General features: G+C 32.4%; 3 protein-coding genes across 4 annotated transcripts in view; all 3 read left to right on the top strand.

Moving 5' to 3' along the window:
* LOC114249279 (uncharacterized) overlaps positions 1–8,110 on the top strand; it is a 115,729-nt gene extending 107,619 nt beyond the window's left edge. Inside the window, exons 8-15 of one of the 2 annotated variants that reach the window (XM_089736734.1) lie at positions 386–1,628; positions 1,763–1,896; positions 2,736–2,886; positions 3,837–3,966; positions 5,759–5,925; positions 6,292–6,411; positions 6,662–6,729; positions 6,805–8,110. In XM_089736734.1, the coding sequence (XP_089592860.1) occupies positions 386–1,628; positions 1,763–1,896; positions 2,736–2,886; positions 3,837–3,966; positions 5,759–5,925; positions 6,292–6,411; positions 6,662–6,729; positions 6,805–7,483 (2,692 nt within the window). In that variant the 3' untranslated portion in view covers positions 7,484–8,110. Of the gene's footprint in view, positions 1–385; positions 1,629–1,762; positions 1,897–2,735; positions 2,887–3,836; positions 3,967–5,758; positions 5,926–6,291; positions 6,412–6,658; positions 6,730–6,804 lie in introns of both variants that reach the window. The other variant, XM_028182785.2, reaches the window with a different exon arrangement.
* A 2,693-nt stretch (positions 8,111–10,803) lies between these two features.
* Positions 10,804–14,604, top strand: LOC114249278 (multiple inositol polyphosphate phosphatase 1). The gene is made up of 5 exons (XM_089736862.1): positions 10,804–11,090; positions 12,164–12,585; positions 13,196–13,294; positions 13,456–13,910; positions 14,279–14,604. The coding sequence occupies exons 1-5, from the start codon at positions 10,928–10,930 to the stop codon at positions 14,448–14,450; spliced, it is 1,311 nt and encodes a 436-aa protein (XP_089592988.1). The 5' UTR covers positions 10,804–10,927; the 3' UTR covers positions 14,451–14,604.
* A 196-nt stretch (positions 14,605–14,800) lies between these two features.
* LOC114249290 (multiple inositol polyphosphate phosphatase 1) lies at positions 14,801–17,106 on the top strand. The gene is made up of 5 exons (XM_028182797.2): positions 14,801–15,106; positions 15,178–15,596; positions 15,671–15,766; positions 15,934–16,391; positions 16,873–17,106. Exons 1-5 carry the CDS (start codon positions 14,944–14,946, stop codon positions 17,021–17,023), a joined length of 1,287 nt encoding a protein of 428 aa, XP_028038598.2. The 5' UTR covers positions 14,801–14,943; the 3' UTR covers positions 17,024–17,106.
* The last annotated feature ends 3,917 nt before the right edge of the window (positions 17,107–21,023 follow it).

Genomic DNA, 21,023 nt, shown 5'->3' with positions numbered 1-21,023 from the left:
TAAAATGCTTCTATTTTAACAGATAAATCATGCTTTTATCAGTTCTTGATATGTGTAAATCCACGTAATAGGTAGAAAACACATTAATATAATAAAATAAGAGATATTTTAATATAAGTTACATAGTTAAAGTAAAGTTACAAACTACATAAAGGTTTTTTTACATAAATAGTCAAAATGTTCAAATGATAATAGCTTATATCTTAAGAGTGATGTTTTAATTATTATATTAATTAAATGGATTTGTTAACGTAAAATACCGTCCAATACTAGATATTATTAAGTTTGTTTATAATAATTTTTTTCTCCTATCGAGAACAATTTTTCAATGAAATTAAAATAATCTTAAGCTTAACAGAACTAAATCATTTTCGTTTGATTTTAGAGAGACAAGATTAGCAACAGAAGCTGTCTTATCAGGTGGTACAGAAAGGCGGGAAAGTGCACTCATGGCCAAATTTGCATTTCTAAACTTAGTTCAAGGCACAGATGGTAATAATATTTGGAGGCAAGTTGGGCAAGTAGAGGGTCGTAATGTTCGACTTCATACGATAGTTTGGCCGGGTGGAAGATTTGTTGCACATGGACATTCTGATGGAGCAAGAACAATATTTCGTATTGTCACGGCTCTTGCACCGCCTTTTGTAATGGAAGGAGAATTAGATGAAGACGGTCAATGTCTAAGAGGATTATTGTGTCATCGACCGCAAACGTCAGATCGTGATAATCTAACCCTTGCATTCAATGAATTAGAAAGGGACACTGATCCGGAGCCTGATGATTTTTTCTTTCCAACACCTAAACCAACTGTAACAAAAATGGCCACACATTGTTGTTACGGCTTAGCCATGGATCTTTTAGAAAATATCGCACAAGAACTTGAATTTGATTTCCATTTATACATTGTGGAAGACGGTGCCTACGGATCAAGACAACTTGTAAAAACTTTTCGCAGTTTTCACGAATATACTAGACCTACAGACAAATATATGACTTTGCACGATGAAAACTATAGGTCACAATATAGAAACGATTACACTATCTTACAACAGACGTCTGAGATACCGTTAATTTCCGATGACCTCGAAGATGAGGACGTAATGAAATGGAATGGGGTTGTAGGAGATTTAGTTTCTGGAGCTGCGCATATGTCCTTTGCTGCCTTAAGTGTCTCTTCAGCTAGAGCTGAAGTTATCGATTTTAGTCAACCTTATTTTTTTAGCGGTATTTCCGTATTGGCAGCTCCAAATCAAAGACCAGATATACCTTTACTAGCTTTTCTTTTGCCCTTTTCGCCGGAGTTATGGATTGCAATATTTACATCGTTAAACGTGACTGCGATTGCCGTTGCAATATATGAATGGTTGTCACCATTTGGATTGAATCCGTGGGGTCGTCAGAGATCAAAGAATTTTAGTATTTCCAGTGCTCTGTGGGTAATGTGGGGGCTCCTGTGTGGGCATTTGGTAGCATTTAAAGCACCCAAAAGTTGGCCTAATAAGTTTCTTATCAACGTCTGGGGTGGATTTTCTGTAATATTTGTTGCAAGTTATACTGCAAACATAGCTGCACTTATAGCTGGATTATTTTTTCATAACGCTGTCGATGATTTTCAAGGAGGTGATAATGTGAGTAAAATAGTTATAATTACTTAGGTTCATCTTTATGCGATAAAATAATGATCACGAGATTGAACCGAAATACTATAATTGAATTATATTTATACACTGTAAAGCAAGAACTTAAACTATCTTGATTTCAGTGGCTTTCGCTTAAAGTGGGGACAGCAAGATCATCCGTAGCTGAATATTATGTTCAAAGAAATAATCCACATTTGGCCCAGCAGATGCGTCGCTATGCCCTCCAGGATATCGAAGAGGGTATTCAACGGCTTAGGTCGGTATTACGGAACATTTCTTTTGAGTATTTTAACGATTTTTTCTGGTGTAAACCGGTTATCAATTTATATTTTACTCATGTCTCAAGGTGAGTGGCGACATCCATATTGTTAAATTTACGATGCCTACTTTACCGTTAATTACAGTCTAGTTTAAAAGATTGAAAGCCGCTATGCTGTAATGTCTATGAGCTCATCTTCCCATCTATGACAGCTAAATATGCAGTTTTACGTGTAAAATATCATTATTACTATTTTCTAAATAATACAACATTCAATGAACACACTTCAGCGAAATGCTATTAACAGCCTTTTCGGCGAATTGACGATTTGAAATCTCACATTGACAACAGTGAATAACGATTTGGATGCTGTGACGAAACAATGGAAAACGGAACCGTTTTATGAACTCATAAAGTTTGAGGTTCTCCAATGGCCACTTTATTCTTTTATTAGATGTGCTTTATATTCCGATTTAGTACGCCGTTTCGCATTTCATCAATTAGACTATAAACTGATTTACTATTGGACTCATTTGATCTTCATTGAATCCAACATTTCTCAACATTTCTCCAACAATCGACAAAGCAGCTCAGTAGTTTCTTATTTTCTGTTGACCAAAATAATTAAGTATTGTTTCTTTTGAAATTTGGTTTTGTTTCACTTTCATAAGAAAAACTATCAATAATCAAACAAAAAACAAAATTAACCTTAAGCATGTTGTATAACAGTGTTTCCATCATTCGGCGAACAAAAAATATATTAAATTTTGTCTTAAATCGCCTTAAATTGTCTTATATTTATTTATACCTCGATAAATTGTTAAGTTTGATTACAGAAACGGAACACTAGATCTCTTGATATCAGATACTCCTGTTTTGGATTACTATAGAGCAACCGATCATGGATGTAAGCTTCAACGTGTGGGCGGTCGTACTCTGGCAGAAGATACCTATGCTATTGGCATGACAAAAGGATTTCCATTGAAGGCATGTAACAGTTTACAATTTGGTTTGGTTTATAATTTTTTTATCTGAGATACATAAATCATTGTGCATACATAATTGTTATAGTACTTAAATTGAGGAACTTGACTTATATTTCCATAAGTGAGTGGTCGATTGCGATGGCTGAGTAGTGAAGACTTTTAGGATATAGGAGAGAAAGATTGATGGATGACTCACGCGAACCTCCTAATGGTGTGATCGATAGTGGGGTGTCATGTAACCCCGGCTCAGCCGATTATACGTCATTTTATCTTGACGTTGTTCAATATACCACTGAGGTTTACGTGGATCAGTGACATAAATCAACGGCTCAGAAAAAATTTTTGTTCCGTCGGTGACGGCGCGTTTTCACAGAAACCCCTTTGTGGCACTTCGTCAATATACTAGACAAACGATCTCCTTAGTATCATATATTTTCGTTCTCGTTTATATAAAGTTATATTTTAATTTAAAGTTGAATGAAACTTTATGCATTATAGAAAAAACTATTTAAATCTTTAATTGATATTTTCTCATTTAAATTAAGAGAATTGTATTCACATTGTTAAGTAATCAATCGCGTCACCTTGTATCCCTTTCTCGAACCCAACTGCCTTGGTTGAGTTTTGTCTAATCCGAATTTCGGAGGTAGGTGGTTGAGCGACAGGGGTTTTTAAATAAAAAAGTGAGTAATTAAGCCTTCTAATCATATAGCAGAGGTTAATATATTTTTTCACGAATCTGAAATTTTTGTATTTAGCCAATAGCATGTATAAATGATGCACATAATATTGTTTGACTCTGCAATAAAGCAATGGCTCATTCTGATAGTTTATGATTATATTAGATTTCTAATTCAGTTGAGACTATGATGTCTTTCTCACGTTAATTGTGATCTCTCACCCCGCATTAGTCTTTTCATATGCTACTACATTCAAAATATATTTTCACAGGACAGTATATCTTCAGTTATAGCTAAGTATTCGTCGAATGGATATATGGACATATTAACTGAAAAATGGTACGGCGGTCTACCTTGTTTTAAACTCAGCCCAGATTATGGCATTCAACCGAAACCTTTAGGTAAGTGATATAACTGTTACACAAATTTCTAGTAAAAATAATTAAGGGGGGCATTTCAGAATTTTTTTTTCATGATTTGTATACGTTTATTGTAGAAAAGACTCATTCTTAATTCTAGACAGAGTAAACGTCTTAAATTTGGATAGGACAACTTTTACCAGAACAGACAGTTTGTATATACTTAAGAATTATAAGGTTATCGAAGTTAGTATGTTTGTTTTTAAGTTTTCTCTTAAGATATTTGGTACGTATTATTTTACTTAGAATCTTAAACCAAAGAAAATTTAATTACATGTCACTACTTTAGTGTGTATTCGTTCTCACGTATCCATATAGTCAGATGGCTCGTCTCTGGCGGAAATTTCATTAGAATTTATCGCCATCCCTACGTTAATCCGCCCCTAGCGTCGCGCGGCGAGGGAAGCGGTATTACCACCGACCGACCTAAAAGATTAAACATGGGATTTATCGTTTGAAAAAATGAGCCGACACCAAGACTATATTTACTTTTTCAGAACAAATTCGCAGCCTTGTTAACAATAAAACAGGATTATATAATATTATATAAGTATAAGTATAACTAATTGCTTTAAACTAAGAATCAATACAGATCTGTAAATGAAGTAAAATAAATTTTGAGTATTTTCGATACGAAGCTCTCAACTGCAATGGGTTAACTTCACTTTTTATGATGGCAATAAAATTGTACCATCCCGATCTTTTCTACAATACTAGCTGCTGCTACAGTACAAGGTTTTTAGAGCTGTTAGATATTGCGAAGAATGTCTCGTATAAAAGTTGAAAGTTTGCAATATTACAATTACTGCTTGTTCAACTTGGATATTGTTTAAAAAATTTACTTAAATCTAAATTATATTATTAGTCAAAAAATATTTCCGATCAATAAGTATTCTGGTAACTTTTGGGGATTTTACGAGCTGAACACAAACGTCAATCTGTTACGTATCACGTAAAGGAAATAATGTTTTCTAATTTAAAAAAAATATTTTTTCCTATTTTTAATCCTTGTTTAGATTTCACTAATCTACGTTTTTATTTCAAAGTAAAATTTTCCGGTAATGATACCATACATTTTTGCTTGATAAAATCATCATGTTTAAATGGTCTACGAAAAATAATATTAAAAACGTTATTAACGATACAATACTAAAAAAATCAGGTTCGACCTTCAGTTTGTATGATCAATCAACGTAACATGCCACTGGACATCTAGCAAATTGCCGATTTGATGGATTACATAATAGAGCCTGTACATCGTAAGCACCGAAAATGAGTTAATACGAAAGGAATTTCTTTGTAACGGATCAAACGGCATCGATATAAAATAAAAAGAAAAATATGAGCGCAATGTTTCCTATTGAAATCCGATTGGCTTTTATTTATGAATCCTAACAAATTTATTATTATCTTTCGGAAATCTCGACGGGGTTGAGTTCAGTTGTGTTCTATTTTAATCAAACAATGAAAGACATGTCAAAGACAAGTAAAGCCTACAATTAAGCCAAAAAGGCAAAAAACATTTTTCATTAACAAATTACATTATTTAATAGTTCAACATTAAACATCCTTAATACAATCATAAATGTGATTCCAAAATTTGATTCGCGGAACTGAATTCAAAGAAAATGAACATCAAAAGGAAAGAAAGAAATAAAGTAACAATTTAATTGCCTCCTCTGTTTTGCAAGAAGAATTCATTTATGAATTAATAAGTTAAATTTTTTAGGGACTGCTACCATCAAATGTTTCTTAACGCTTAATATTGTTTTAGGTGTGGCGGCCGTAGCTGGAGTTTTTATTCTTCTTGGAGTAGGAATGATTGTTGGAATTATCATTTTGATTTTTGAACATCTGTTTTATAAATACACTTTACCTATATTAAGGCATCAACCGAAAGGAACAATCTGGAGGAGCAGGAACATTATGTTTTTCAGTCAGGTATCTTTGAGATTATAATCATGTCCACATTCCAGATCAAATATCTCATCTCTTTGGGCGCAATATATAATGTTTATTTACTAATCTATATAGTTTTCATATTATGGTCACCAGAGTACGTTGCTCGTTTTATTGTATACGGTTTTTGTACGGATCTACAGTTTAAAGATACTTTGTTTGCCTTATTCAAGCGCGAAGCCAAGATGGCTTCTTGTGGGATTAAGTCGACCGAACAACGCTCCACATCGGATTTTAACACTGAAAGAGCTCTTGTCTTGGCCGCATAATCTCCTTGGATTGCATTTCCAACACTTGTAGTTCGTGCGCTTTGTTACGCGCAGCTTTACCATTTGTATATTTTTTCAGAAACTATACCGATTTATCAATTGTGTTGAATTGGTATCGCCGCACCATGCCGCCCGAGAATTAGTCAATACAATACGCCAAGGTCATTTCACTTCTCTGTTCCAAAAGAGCGTTAAAAGGGTATGTTATTTACCATTTTTAATTCAAGATTACTTTAATGTTAATTTCAAATAATAATAAAAAACGAAGTTCGTTTCACAATTTTTATTTGTTTATTGCTTAGATGGGTGGACAAGCTCACAGCCCACCTGGTGTTTAATGGTTACTGGAGCCCATAGACATCTACGACGCAAATGCGCCACCCCACCTTGATACCTCACTAAATCATGTAATATCAGATTACGATAGGAGAGAACGTTTGTTTCAGAAGGAACATGAACAGCGCAGGCGTCGTAAGAGTAAAGCGCAATTGTATGAAATGATTCAAGCGATTAGAAGGTAAAAGATACATATTTTTTTTTCTTAATATTGGTGTAAAATAACTTTCTAATTCTGAATTTCATTTATTGATAGAGTACAACAACGGGATCACTCTTTGGGGTCTATTAAAGAACAAGAGCCAGTTGATACATCTGAGACAACAGAAGAATTAACTGAATCAAAGTTTTTATCCCCGTCACCCGACACATCGCACCGTTCACCAAGACAAGGTCGTTCACCCCGACAGCTTCGTTCGCCTAAAGGTCGTCGAAAAAGATGCAGTCTCGCAGGATTAAACGTTAGGAGATTTAGTACCGATTCAGTGTTGGGTTCAGATTCTGTTTCCAATATTTATGAGAGAACTTGCCACAACATAGGCAGACGACTTAGTCGAGATGTCAGCTGCTTAACAAATTCCCCTCCAGATTTAAACACCCGATTGCGAACACCGTCTCCGATGATAAGACGGACCGAAGCTTCTTCAACCCGTTCTTACCAAGACGTATCTTTAAGATCCGAAAATTATGTTAGCACAGATGCTCCAACGTCTCGAGCGAGTATAGATATTTTAATTTCTGATGAACATGATATACCTCCTGCGCCACCATATCCTAGAATTTCACCGGCGGGTGCTCGATCCGAACTTTCCTTACTATCTGAAGAAGAGTTGATTAGACTTTGGCGAAGTTCAGAACGCGAAGTCAGAGAGGCTTTATTAGCAGCACTACAAGAACGACGGGCGAACTTAGATCCCAAAGAAGATCCGGGATGAATAGAATTATCTATGCGAGACTTGGAATGGTACAGATCTGTAGAGGATTTATTTGTGAATCTCATAGCTTTTCGATTTGAGGGAAGTAACGAGTTATGGATATGTGCCCGTGGGGGCTGAGCTAGTGCCTTTTTATATTGTTTGATGCGGACACGCCAATTGGCGTTTGTAGATTAGTAGATAGTCAATCGGTGTTCATTTCAGTGTCTTGAATCGTTGTCGTGTTTGAGATATCTACATTTTGTTGTTATTTCAGTATTTTATCTGCGTCAAACAATTTAAACTATGGTACTGGAGAATTAACTTTTTTGGGGTCGTTAACGTCCAGACTAGGTTGTAGTTAAATTTGGCACTATAAATAATGTTACTGATAAAACTTATTGCAAAGTGAATAATAGCTATGATCAGAAAATTTGAAGTGCTTTAATAATAATTAGTACTAATTATATCTAAAGGAATACGTTTTTATAGTTTGTCAACTAAACTTGTGGGTGTTAATAAATTGATATGTATGTTTTTGTATTTATGAGTTATGTCTAGTTCTTGGGTTATACCGAGAAAATTCTTCATGATAATTATATGATATTTATATAACTCAAAAGATAATTATATATTATGAAATTGAAAGCACGTGCATTTCTTATTTAGTTCGATAAAACGTATTTATCAAAGTTAAACTCCTTGCTCGTATTTAAATTTAATTATTTGAATAATGAAAGGCTATTGATAATGATTATTCGTGACAATGCGAATTAATAAATGTTTAAACTTCAAGGTTCTAATAGTATTCATTCCTCCAATATTCTATAATATCTATTTTATAATGTGAAAATGATAAAATTTCAAAATAACATATTTGATGTTAATATATTAACATAACTTAGCTGAAATATAATTAACTGCCAAGCGTATTTAAAAATGTTTCCTGACTAGAAATTCAACACTTCTTCTTAGATTTGCACCCTCGTAGTTTTTAGTTTAGTCTTTTTCCCTTTTTCTATAAATATACTTACTATAAGTACTTAATCATTTAAACTGCTAAGTCTTAATCCTCTTTTCATCCTTTCAAACACTATACATAACTAATTCATTGTAATTTCTATTTTGATTTAATATTATGTATTCATTCATTGATAATATAAAACAATATAATATATAGTTACTTTTACTGTTTGTGTAGGATTGTGTGCAATGAAGGCCTACATATGAAATAATAGATTTTATTTCAATTTAGATTTACTAGAGCGTGTGTTTTAATAACTTTTTTATGATTTGTATTTTTAAAGCAAAACAAAACGATTTCGTAATCTCAGAACAGGTTATTGAAGCAATTTGAATTATTAAAATTTGGACCAAAATTTGTTTTATGAATTTAGGTTAAATGAATTTTAATTATATGAAAAAAAAAATTAGATAAAATCTATTGGATGTGATTCATCTAGTGATATACAAAGTCTTATGCATTTCTCTCTTTAGAGTAGTAGGCGTCTACAAAATGAAAATTATAAAATTGATTTATCTAGATAAAAATAGGAATAAAGATACATAATCTAAGGGTTATTATTATTATCACGTAAACAAAATAAGTTGCCTTGGAACAATTAATTCAGATTGGTTGATATTATAATGAAACTGATACTAGTACGAGTATTGTGCTCTTAATTATTTTTTGGTTTCATACATATATAGGGCGCAAAAAACCTTTTGGATTCAACTAAGTATATTATATTTTTGGTTACTGTAATTTTATATCGATGCTAATTGATTTTCGTGATCACAGCTAATTCACCGGTATCAATTTGATGTTTTGGACAGAAAATAATTATACACAAATAAAAAAAAATTGATAGTAACAAACATGAAGTATTCTAGTTATAAATATATGTTGATGTAAGTTGATGATACAAATATACCTATTAAAAAAAGTTCAAGACTCAATGTACCGAAGCTAGGACTTCATTCAAGAACAAGTACGTTTTGACAGTGAACACCAAATATCTTCAACAAAGATACTGATACCTACCGAGAAGCAAATACGTACTGGCAAAATGTTATAATAAAAATATCCTAAGGATAGTTTTGAATCTCGTTTGGTTTTGACAGCCTTGAATAAATGTCCAATGCAAAGGTATAGCACGACGCTTTCACTTCGGTAATTTGAAAGTACTGTGGCTTTGTTTAAGCGCTGCTCACTGGTGAAACTAATCACGACGAAATCTTTATGACTAGATTGGAAAGGCAGTTGGTGTTCATTTAGTTGGAATATTTTGAGATTTAATTACTATAGCTAGAAGTTGGAGCAATTTTTTCCTAAAAACTTATGATTGATAATCGCGTCTGAGATACACTGCGTCTTCGTATTTTCAAGTCACCAATTAATTTCCTTGGAAATAGTCAGTTAATCTATTAATCAATAAATATCTTGTAGTAAGTGATTGTAAATAAATTTATTAATGTTTTAAATGAAACGCCAATTTTAATGTTAGTAATTTATTAGAAAATAGCATTAGTTCGTAAATTTTAATGTATTTAACGTGAATGAATTGATATTTAGATGCAATACGTTTGCATAAGATAAGGCAGTGTCAAAAATTATGTGTGGGACAGCATTGGAAATGTTCAATTGTTGGTTTTCACCTTGAATTGTATGTATGTACCAATGTTTCCATTGTTTTAAAATTTAAACTCATACCTAAATCATTCCTGTGATTTTTAACTCAATTAATAAAATACACAATTTTAACAATGGATGTCCTACTTTAACTTTAACCAATTAAATAGATGAATAAATAAAATATTTGTGCCATCAAATTGTTTTATTGCCTCGTAAACCTTTTAAGACTAAACTAAAGTTAGGTAGTTAAAATAAAAATAAAACACAACTGAACCTCTTGTGAGTCCACGCGGGTACTACCACCCTACCTATTCCTGCCGTGAAGCAGTAATGCGTTTCGGTTTGAAGGGTGGGGCAGCCGTTGTAACTATACTTGAGACCTTAGAACTTATATCTCAAGGTGGGTGGCGCATTTACGTTGTTGATGTCTATGGGCTCCAGTAACCACTTAACACCAGGTGGGCTGTGAGCTAGCCCACCCATTTAAGTAATAAAAAAAAATTATACAAGAACCAAACAATTTCAAATCATTAAAGATTCCAATTTTGGACTGCTAGTCAAAAGTCAAGGTTAAATCATAATTTTTAACCTTGCGTCTCAAATTGTGAAAAACGACTAAAATCAAAAGGGTTATTGTCAATGTAAGCTCAAGATCACATCCTCTAAGGCAAAAAAAAAACAACGTAGCCTGTATTGCAAGTATTGTTGTTATATGAACTTACTTAGTCGTGTTTTGGCCTTCTCGTGAGATAAAAGTGTGCATACGGTGCTTGGATTCGCATAAAAGCAAATGCAGTGATTTCACAACAGAGTTTCGTGACTTAAACAAAATGAAATTTCTATTCGTGACCGTGTTTCTAAGCGTTTATGCCAAATCTGTGATTTCGTTGTTCTGTTATTGGAACACCGGCTGTCCATATAATTATTTTTCTAGCAGAACTCCATATAATGCAGCCAGAGGGGATATAAGAGACTCCGTTATCAAACTTACCGGTAGGATTTTTTAAAAATATTATACATAGTATTAAAGTATGTATATAATTTTAATAATTCAATTCAAATTCAAAATCAAAATCATTTATTTCAACTTAGATGTCAGTGTAACACACTTGTTGAATGTCAAAATATAAATAACAATGTTAACTCTACCATCGATTCCAAAAAAGCCACAGTCCTGAGAAGAACTGGCGAAACAAACTTAGCGGGCTTTTTTTTTGTTTTTTCTTAAAATTTTTCTTATTTTTTTAAATAAGTTATTTTTAAGTAAGTTTTTAATACATGTGATATGCTATGCAAATCTGTTTGTCAAATTCGTTTGAGGAAATTTGCATTAATCCTATATAGATAATAATATGTATATGCGCTAAATTGGCTGATGGCCTTGACTATTGGAGCTTATAGACTTCAAAAACGTGATATTTTGACCTCCTGTCACTCCTCTAGAGACGTGAGGTGGAGTCTCAATAGTATAACCAATTGACAGCCGTATAACTGCTTTGCGGCAGGATGATAATACCTGTTAGTACGTTGTATTTTTCACACCAGTAACTAAAAATAGTTAAAATTTGGGAGTTTCGTTTATATAACAAAGCTATTCCGTCATTAAGGATATCGTTTTCGACAATAGCTAGGCACATGTCTTATATATCTTAGAAAAAAATGTACTTGTCTACAGAATTCGAAGGCTGACATAGTTCTATCGATTGGTAGTAGAACATAGATTATTTTAAATTTGATGATTTATTTGATTTCTTAAAATAATAAAAAATAGTTTAAACTTTTTGTAATGTGATTTTAGTTTAGTCATAGCAGAGATGGACCGATCTAGAGCCATAACGCCATAACATGAATATTGCTGTCAACGGTCTAGTCTCAATGACATTGGAGTACCTATCGATTACTCTAATCTACTAAACCTGCATTTATGATTAATAATAAACAAAAGTTAATTAAAATTTAAACTCACAAAATAAAAATCAAATTTTTTATTTTTTATTTTGTTTTAGTTTTGTCACATTCAAAAAACCTAATCATCTAAAACTAAACATCACAGCTTCGTGTTTCAGATTGTGAACCAATAAGTATTTGGGGTCTTGTAAGACATGGTAAAAGGAATCCTGGTGCAGAATTAGCATTGACTATGAAGAATGCTATTGTAATCAGAGAATACGTTGTATCTAGTTATGAGAATGGAAACAGCTCATTATGCGCGCAAGATATCGAAAATTTGAGAGAATTGGGCGCTGATTATGGCATGTTCGAAAATGCATATCAACTCTCTGAAGAAGGTTATCAAGAGATGATGGATATTGGTAAACGATTTAAACAAGCTTTTCCTAAATTATTGAACAAACTGGAAAGTCAGAGCTACACTTTTAGACCGGCTTTTGGCAAGTGGATGCAAAAAAGTGCTGAAGGATTCGTAAATGGACTCGGTAATGGTAACTTGGATATTGAGAAGGCTACTACTGATTTTGACATTATGGATGTGAGTAAAAGTATAATTAATATACTACAGTTATTAAAAGCCGTTACAGTTAAAACCTGGTCCTAAATAAGTGAACTGACTGAATGGTTCACAAGCCAATATTTGTAACAAAAACAAATGATTAAGATAATGATTCATGAGATCATTCTCCTGAATATGGTATATGGAAGCCGAACATAGAACTTACCTAATGTTAAAACGTTACTAACTTCTTTAGAAGACCCGAATTAAACGATACGCCACTCATTTTGAAACCTGATGTGGTTATGGCTATGATGCTCTTGGTTCTTATTGAATAATAGTTAACTCACTCTTTGGAACGACATGTATTATGGCTTTAGAAAAGAACGGATATAGGCCGGTAGGTAATACCAATTTTGTATGTCTGTCACTAGCATATTATATGAACACCTAGAGAAATTAAGTGAGAACAAAGATAAACTCCAAAACAATATTTAATTCTTATGATTTGAAATTGAACGGACCAAACTGGTCAGATTAATTATGTGTGAAAATAGTTAGAATTATCAAGGTGTGGAATGCTTACTTCTATAAAAGTCTTTTGGTTTAAATGCAGAAATGTAATAAGCTTTTAAATATTTTATTACAGCCTTACACAACATGTGGCAAATATCAAAGAGACGTAAAAAAGAATCCTGAGATATACCTCGAATCAAATAAATATTTGGAAACAACGGAATTTTTGGCCGTAAGTAATTATGGAAGCGAGTTATGTATTTGGTAATGATTTGACGATAACCACTTAACATCAAATTAGACGTGTACTCATCTGCTGATGGCATGAAATATCACAATAATAGTAACAATACTTCCTCAGAGATCAGTTTTTAAATGGTCCGTTTATTTCAGACAAAAGATAGAATTCAAAGGAGATTGGGAATCGATTACTCATTAACAAATGAAAACATATCGGCTTTGTATGACCTCTGTCGATACACTTGGTCAAGCAAAGACAAAATGAGCCCATGGTGTGCATTATTTACGACTGAGGATCTCAAGGTTTTAGAATACGCAGAAGATCTGAAACACTATTACAGAAACGGTTATGGAAACTCAATCAACGCTCTTTTAGGACAGATTCCATTGAGTGATTTATTCAAAAGCTTCCAATTAGCCAAAGATGGAAAAGGAAAGAATATAATAGCTTATTTCACTCATGCAACAATGATGGATATGTTGTACACGGCCTTAAATTTGTTTAAAGACGATGTTGAACTAACTGGTGCACACAGAAACCCTGACAGAAAATGGAGAACTAGTAAATTGTCCATCTTCGGAGCAAATATGTTTGCAGTACTCAACAGGTTTGTTAATATTTGAATGATTTCAATATATGTATCAACAATGCTATTAACTGGTATTAATTTATTGAAGGTGAGTGAGTAAATAGCCGGCAGTAAGGGGCTACTGTCGATTACGGATGTCCGTGTCAACATATTTATAGAAACAGGTAGAATCTTACCGCGTAAATAATAAAAAGTGAGAAATTTATTCATTGTGATGTATGCAAACATTTTCTTAATCCCAAAATGAAATTACTAATTTAATTTTCCCAAAATTAAATCACTAATTTAATTTTGGGATTAAGAAATGGGATTAAGAAAATTAAATTACTAATTATTTTATAATTATTTTTTTACTAACTATAGGCACTTCTTTATTTGTTTTCTAGGTGTAATAGAGAAAACAAAACGGACTACAACGTTGTTTTTTACTTAAATGAAGAGCCACTGAAACCAATTTGTGAACAAGGAGTGTGCACATGGGAGGAATTCGAAAACAAGTTCAAAACAATGAACTCCAACACGGATATGTGTCAATTCAAAAGTCTACCATACATTTAGACCACTTTAATTTAATTAAAGAAATTAAAATATATCATTAAAAAAATTAAAACCGATTTTTGTCTTGTGAATGAAATTCCTAATCGTTTTAAAAGGTTATCATCATTCACTTTAAAGGTTAAGACTGCCTACTAGGTAGCTTAGAAAGTCGTGTTAATAAATGTTATTTTATGTCGTAACTCTTGCTAGTTCCTGGATACTTTTTTTTATTTTGTTACATACCTAGTTAAGTTCGTACATTCATTTTACTCTTGTCTGCGTATCATTATCCTAAAATGTCACAATGAAATTCGTTAATAAAATCAGTTTCGTAAATTGGCCTTGTCTTTTTCTGTCTACATATTTACCATTTAAGTATTATTAATCGCGGTCCATAACAAGTCTTCGAGATTGAAATTAACATATTTAGCTTATAATCGCATTATAGTGACTAGCTTCTTCAGCAGATCACTTGTGTTTTTATGAGAATATTTAAAGCGAAATTCAGTGCAAGATGAAATTAAAACTTTCCACGTTTATTTTGTTATTTTGTTACGACTACGTACATTCATCATTCTGTTACTGGAACTCTGGTTGCCCTTACAAGTTTATATCAAGTTATACGCCCTATAGTACGATTAGAGGTGATATACGAGATTCGAATATCAAAATAAAAGGTGAGTTGAAAGTTTTTAGTAAATACATAAAAAATTATATCATGCACAGCTTCTATAAAACATTTTCATAGGATGTGAACCGATTAGTATATGGGGTATAATGAGACACAGCAAAAGCTATCCATTAAAAGAGTTTGGAAAAAGTATAAATGAAGCGTTAACGATACGAGACCTCGTCATTTCAAGTTATAATTCAGGAAACAGTTCAATATGTTCTCAAGACATACAAAATTTAAGAAACTGGAAATTAAATAACATCATAATTAAAAACGCAAATGATTTAACAAGCGAGGGACAAGAAGAGATGCTAGAATTTGGGAAAAGGCTTCAAAATGCATATCCGACATTATTAAATAGCCTCGAAAGCCATTATTCTTTCCGATCTACTCCTGATAAAAAAACCGAGAGTAGTGCAAAGAGTTTTGCCGAAGGATTGAAAATAGAAAACTTTGATTTGGAAACATCGAAAAACAATGACGACATTGTATCTGTGAGTTGTTAACTTTATTTGTTTGTTTTCTTCTTATTTCTTGAAAATATAAATAAATACTAATTATGTTGTAGCCATTACACACTTGTTTGAGAAATAAAGAGGAAGTTGAAAAAAATGACAATTATGTCCAAGTCGTTAAATATCGTAACAGTCCTGAATATTTGGCGGTAAGTAAGTATGTAGTATTTATTCATTTTGGAATCCGTAAAATAAACTTCACCATGGACGAACAAATACTTTAATAATATTAATAGGTATAGAGACACCAATATTTCTCCTCTGGTAAAACCCATCTAACCCAAAGGTCACTTAAATTTTTGTTTTATTATTTTAGGCAAAGGACAGATTACAAAGGCGTCTCGGTATTGATTATCCTTTTACAAATGAAAACATAAAAACTTTATATGACCTATGTCGTTTTGGTTGGTCTGGACTTGAAATAAAAATAAGTCCTTGGTGTGCATTATTTACGACCGATGACCTAAAAGTCCTTGAATACATCGAAGATTTAAGGTACTATTATGGAAGCGGTTATGGTGATTCTTTGAACATAAAGCGAGGACAAATCGCGTTAACAAATTTGTTAGATAATTTCGAAAATGCAAAGAGAGGTGTTGGTAAAAAGATAGTCACGTATTTCACTGACGCGGCGAAAATAAATGAAGTTTGCAGTGCTCTTCATCTTTACCGCGATGAAAATCCTCTCACGGGCTCTCGAAGAGATCCCCACAGGAGGTGGAGGTCTAGCATATTGTCTGCTTTTTCAGCAAACTTGTTTGCAGTATTAAATAGGTATGTGAGAGTTATATTTTATCAACAATAAATACTGGTCATTACTGGTGGTAGGACCTCTTGTGAGTCCGCCCTGCCTATTTCTGCCGTGAAGTAGTAATGCGTTTCGGTCTGAAGGGTAGGGCACCCGTTGTAACTATACTGAGATCTTAGAACTTATATCTCAAGGTGGGTGGCGCATTTACGTTGTAGATTTTCTATGGGCTTCATTAACCACTTAACACCGGGTGGGCTGTGAGCTCGTCCACCTATCTAAGCAATAAAAAAGTTCTAGTAGAACAAATTTCGAACGAAATAATTCAAAATACAGATTAATTATCCATCTCTGTAATAAAATAAACCATAATATCTTCTAAAACAAACATTTTTTTATTTCTAAATATTTGGGAATCATTCCTTTTTATTTAAGGTTAGAAAAATTAAATTAAATTAATTCGGTTTGTTTTGAAATGATGGGTTTAAATATTATTTGTGTTTACAGATGCACAATAAAGAACGAGCCTGATTACAATGTTGTGTTCTATTTGAACGAGGAGCCGCTGAGATCAGTTTGCGAATACGGTGTTTGTTCTTGGCAAGAGTTCGAAAATAAATTGACGCCATTTTTAAATGTCACAAAAGATTTGTGTTAAATAAAAAAAGAAAAAAACCGAGTATTATTCATCTTGTATTTGAAAAATAGCATACACTACAATAATATTTTTGGATTCTTAAATACAGCTTTTTATTTTTAAAAATAATGGATGTTAGATGTTACGAAATACGTATATTAATAAAGCTATTTACTGATTTTGTAGTAAATTTATTGCTCATTGGATCCGTACCTGTGGATGGATATCAACCAAATGCATGATATTAAGCACGTTAAGATCTTTTTTTTTAATGACATAACCGCAGCCCTGCCCTTCAAACCGGAACTCGCTTCTGCTTCTCGCTAGAAAAAAATAAGATGGTGGTACCGTACCTCCTTTTATGTACTTGCAACATACCCTAGAATCAATAAAATAATTCAAGTGAAAACTTGAGTTAAACATTTATCATCAGTAGCACATAGTTCATTTGCTTGAGCTTAATTTGTAGTGAATAAATGTATACAGCTCTCACGAGATTTTAAATGTTCATGTTTGATTGCAAACAATACGTTTGTTGCATTCAAAATGTTGAATGTCATTGCTAGTGTTGTAATACTTTTACGACATGTCTGTATTACGTTTTGCTATATTTTTTAGTATAATTGTATTACGATTTCAAAATCGATTACGTTTTTCAGTAGGTGTAACTACGTATTGCTTTATGATTTTAAATGACTTGTATTACAACAAGCGTTGCTGAGCAGCATATCGTTTATATGATCTTGCATAAAAACTCTTTATATTATTAACGTATTATGAAAAGCTACTATAACAGAATAACATATATTTAGTCTGACCATAAATACTGTTACAATTAAAAATAAACAAATATTACATTTGAATTTGGAATCTGTCATTTTTATATGACATTGAGTTTCCTCATTTTAGCGCCAATACATTGTGAAATATTTTGCGATATTAAAATGGAGTGGGGTGATAAAGAGAACCGAATCGCTGTGATTGCATTACACAAAGTAGGTATGGAGCCAAATGCAATTTTTAAAACTCTCTATACACTTAGTATTACTAAAATGTTTGTGTACCGGGCTGTTAATAGGTACAATCAAAAAGGTATCAAAGGTATCAAAAGGTAAAATATCAGCATAAGTGTATCAAGATACCATTCATGAGAAGGTAGCGAAGCCCCTTAACAACACCATGTTCAATAACCAAGAATAGTCCTTCCAGCAAGACGCGGCGCCGGGCCATAAAGCTAAAGCAGAGCTGAAGACTGGCCGTCGTCTAGTCCCGATCTTAATCCGCTGGATTATGATTTCTGGTCAGTTTTAGAGAGTACGGCTTGCTCTAAACGCCATGATAATTTGGAGTCCCTAAAACCATCCGTACAATTTGGGAGTGAAAATTTTTCCCATGGAAAGAGTGCGTGCTTCTATTGATAAATGGCCTCAACGTTTATAGGACTAATGCAGCCAATGGAGAGCACTTCGAATAAGCTTATTATATCATATTTTAAATTGTTTTATATTTATGCATTAAACTAAAACACTTTAAAAGTAATAAATATTATTTGCAATTTTTTTTTTCTTTGTTTCAATATTTATGGAAAGACTAGGTATATACTATAACAGAATAATAATAATACTATTATAGTATATTCTTCGTGATCTTTCGTAGTATTTTCTTTCGCCATCTTTTCGCGAGTCTTAAACATAATTAAAAATAGTTTTTGTTAGATATACTAAGAAATACTTTTATAAAAGTATACAATAGCTTGTATAATAAAGGCTTAAGGCAAAACACTGTGATACTTTGATTTAAAATATAATGTTCTTACCTAATCGCGCGCGAGCGCACCAGACAAAATATTTAAATAAAGAAAGACACGCCAATATTTTTATAAATTTCATAATGGGCAATGTAAAATTTTTTTACATCACTATTACCATTATAACAAAGAAAAATAATAAAATTTTATACAAAAAAATGTAAGATAAATAGCTTAGGTAAAACTTTGCTCGTTTCACACAATCGCTGGTTCACAGGTTGCTTTACTCAAAGTTGTTACAAAATGTAAATGTCACTTGTTTGTTTGACCTTAGACTCATCTGTATCAAAATAAATTGAATCAATGACAAAGCAAGGTGTCAATTACTTGTTTGTAAATAATTTAAAAGCTAAAAGCAAAATATTAAATGATAACTTTTTCATATTTTATTCACGTTACGAATACATGATGCAGATCTATGAATTTAGAGGAGCGACAAATTTATTTGTTTATCTAGAGTGCCTTATAAGAAGCTCTGAGGTACTCGAGGACATAGTCAGCATCAATTTTGATACAGCAAATTTGAACAAAGAAACTTACTACAATATTACATGTTATTTACAGCGTTGTAGAATATAAATAAAAGATGAATATAAAAAATATAAAATATAAATTTGCTCGCGTATCATCGAAAACAAAGATATGGAAAATTATCCATATCTTTGCAACTTGAAATATTATTTTACAAGTTTGTAACGTATCATTCAAAATGAAGTCTATGTGGTAAATAAGCAAAGAAAATAAAAACATTATTAAATTTTTGTTTCCGATTGATTTTATTTCAACATAAATAAACGAGATTTTCGAATCAATTTATATATGCAGTCATCGAACTAACCTCGAGTAGGTTCCAAGGAGTCAATGAACTGCGTAATTTATCCAACAAACTAGACTAAAAAATATATGATGAAGCTTAATATTCCGACAGCAAACATTGGAATACACTTATGCTTAAGGAGTGAAAGAAATAAAGATTAATAAATCATCGCCAAAAATACATACCTTGAGATATAGGATCGAAGTATCGTATTGTTTTCACAACAGCTACCCTAACCTTCAAGCCAGAATAAATATCTACTTCGCGGCAGAAATAGACAGGATTATGATACCTATTCCTGCCGAATTTCTTATTCGCTCCCAAAATTAATAAACAAAACCGGAAGTTATAAAAAAAGCCCTATTTTTTTTTTATCGGAAGTACTGAGCACTAATTAGTTTAATTATAGACGCACTCATTGAACGAAATTACGTCAATGCGTGTGCTCCTAATCTGAGTGACACTTCACTGATTAGTCGCCCTCCCTTGTCACGCAATCACAAAGTGGAGTCCACTCGACAAAAACAAAAATGTCCCTCATCTCACGAAATTGGGCGTTTCACGTACGGTATTTTCGGCTAAGCCTTTACCTCTGCTGTCATATTACCAAATTGAAAAAATAAAATAGAGAAACTCTGTAATAAGAATGAAGTTTTGCTTAACTCCTAGAATCCTGATTTTGAATTAAGAGATTTTGAAACACAAAACTTTAACCAACACCATTTTCTCGGATTAATTTGACTTCTTCATATTATTATTTCTGACGTTTCCAAATCTCTACAATTTTCTTGGTCACACGGACGACTAGGATATCTTTTACAGATTTGCCACAATATAATATTTTAAATAAATTATTTATTATTATATTTATTAATATAAATATTAATGTTTTTAATACAATATTAATATTTTAAATAAATTATTTAATAATATAAATTAATTAATAAATTATAATATTTTAAATAAAAGGTATATAGATCGTGAAAACTGAAAAAAATATACTAGAACGTGTACGATTTTCGTCCAATGACCAGCTCAAGTATTTCATCATCGATAAAACTAATAATTAGTATGATATTGTACGGCCGTATTGTAAATCCGCACGGGTAGTTAGTTACCACCATCGTGTCTGTTGTTGTGCCGCGACATTATTCAATACCACTGAAACTCCACCTTCAGACATGAGGTTGAGGGAAGGCCTTCATCTATCTTCTATATATATAAAAATGAAATGCTGTTCGTTAGTCTCGCTAAAACTCGAGAACGGCTGGACCGATTTGGCTAATTTTGGTCTTGAATTATTTGTGGAAGTCCAGAGAAGGTTTAAAAGGTTGATAAATATGAAAATGCTCAGAAATAAATAAAAATAACAATTTTGTTTTTCCTTTAACGTATCC

Source organism: Bombyx mandarina, chromosome 22 (assembly GCF_030267445.1).
Source record: "Bombyx mandarina strain Sakado chromosome 22, ASM3026744v2".
Lineage (NCBI taxonomy): Eukaryota > Metazoa > Arthropoda > Insecta > Lepidoptera > Bombycidae > Bombyx > Bombyx mandarina.
The sequence above is the reverse complement of the archived record's forward strand: the minus strand, read 5'-3'. Positions and strand labels throughout refer to the sequence as shown.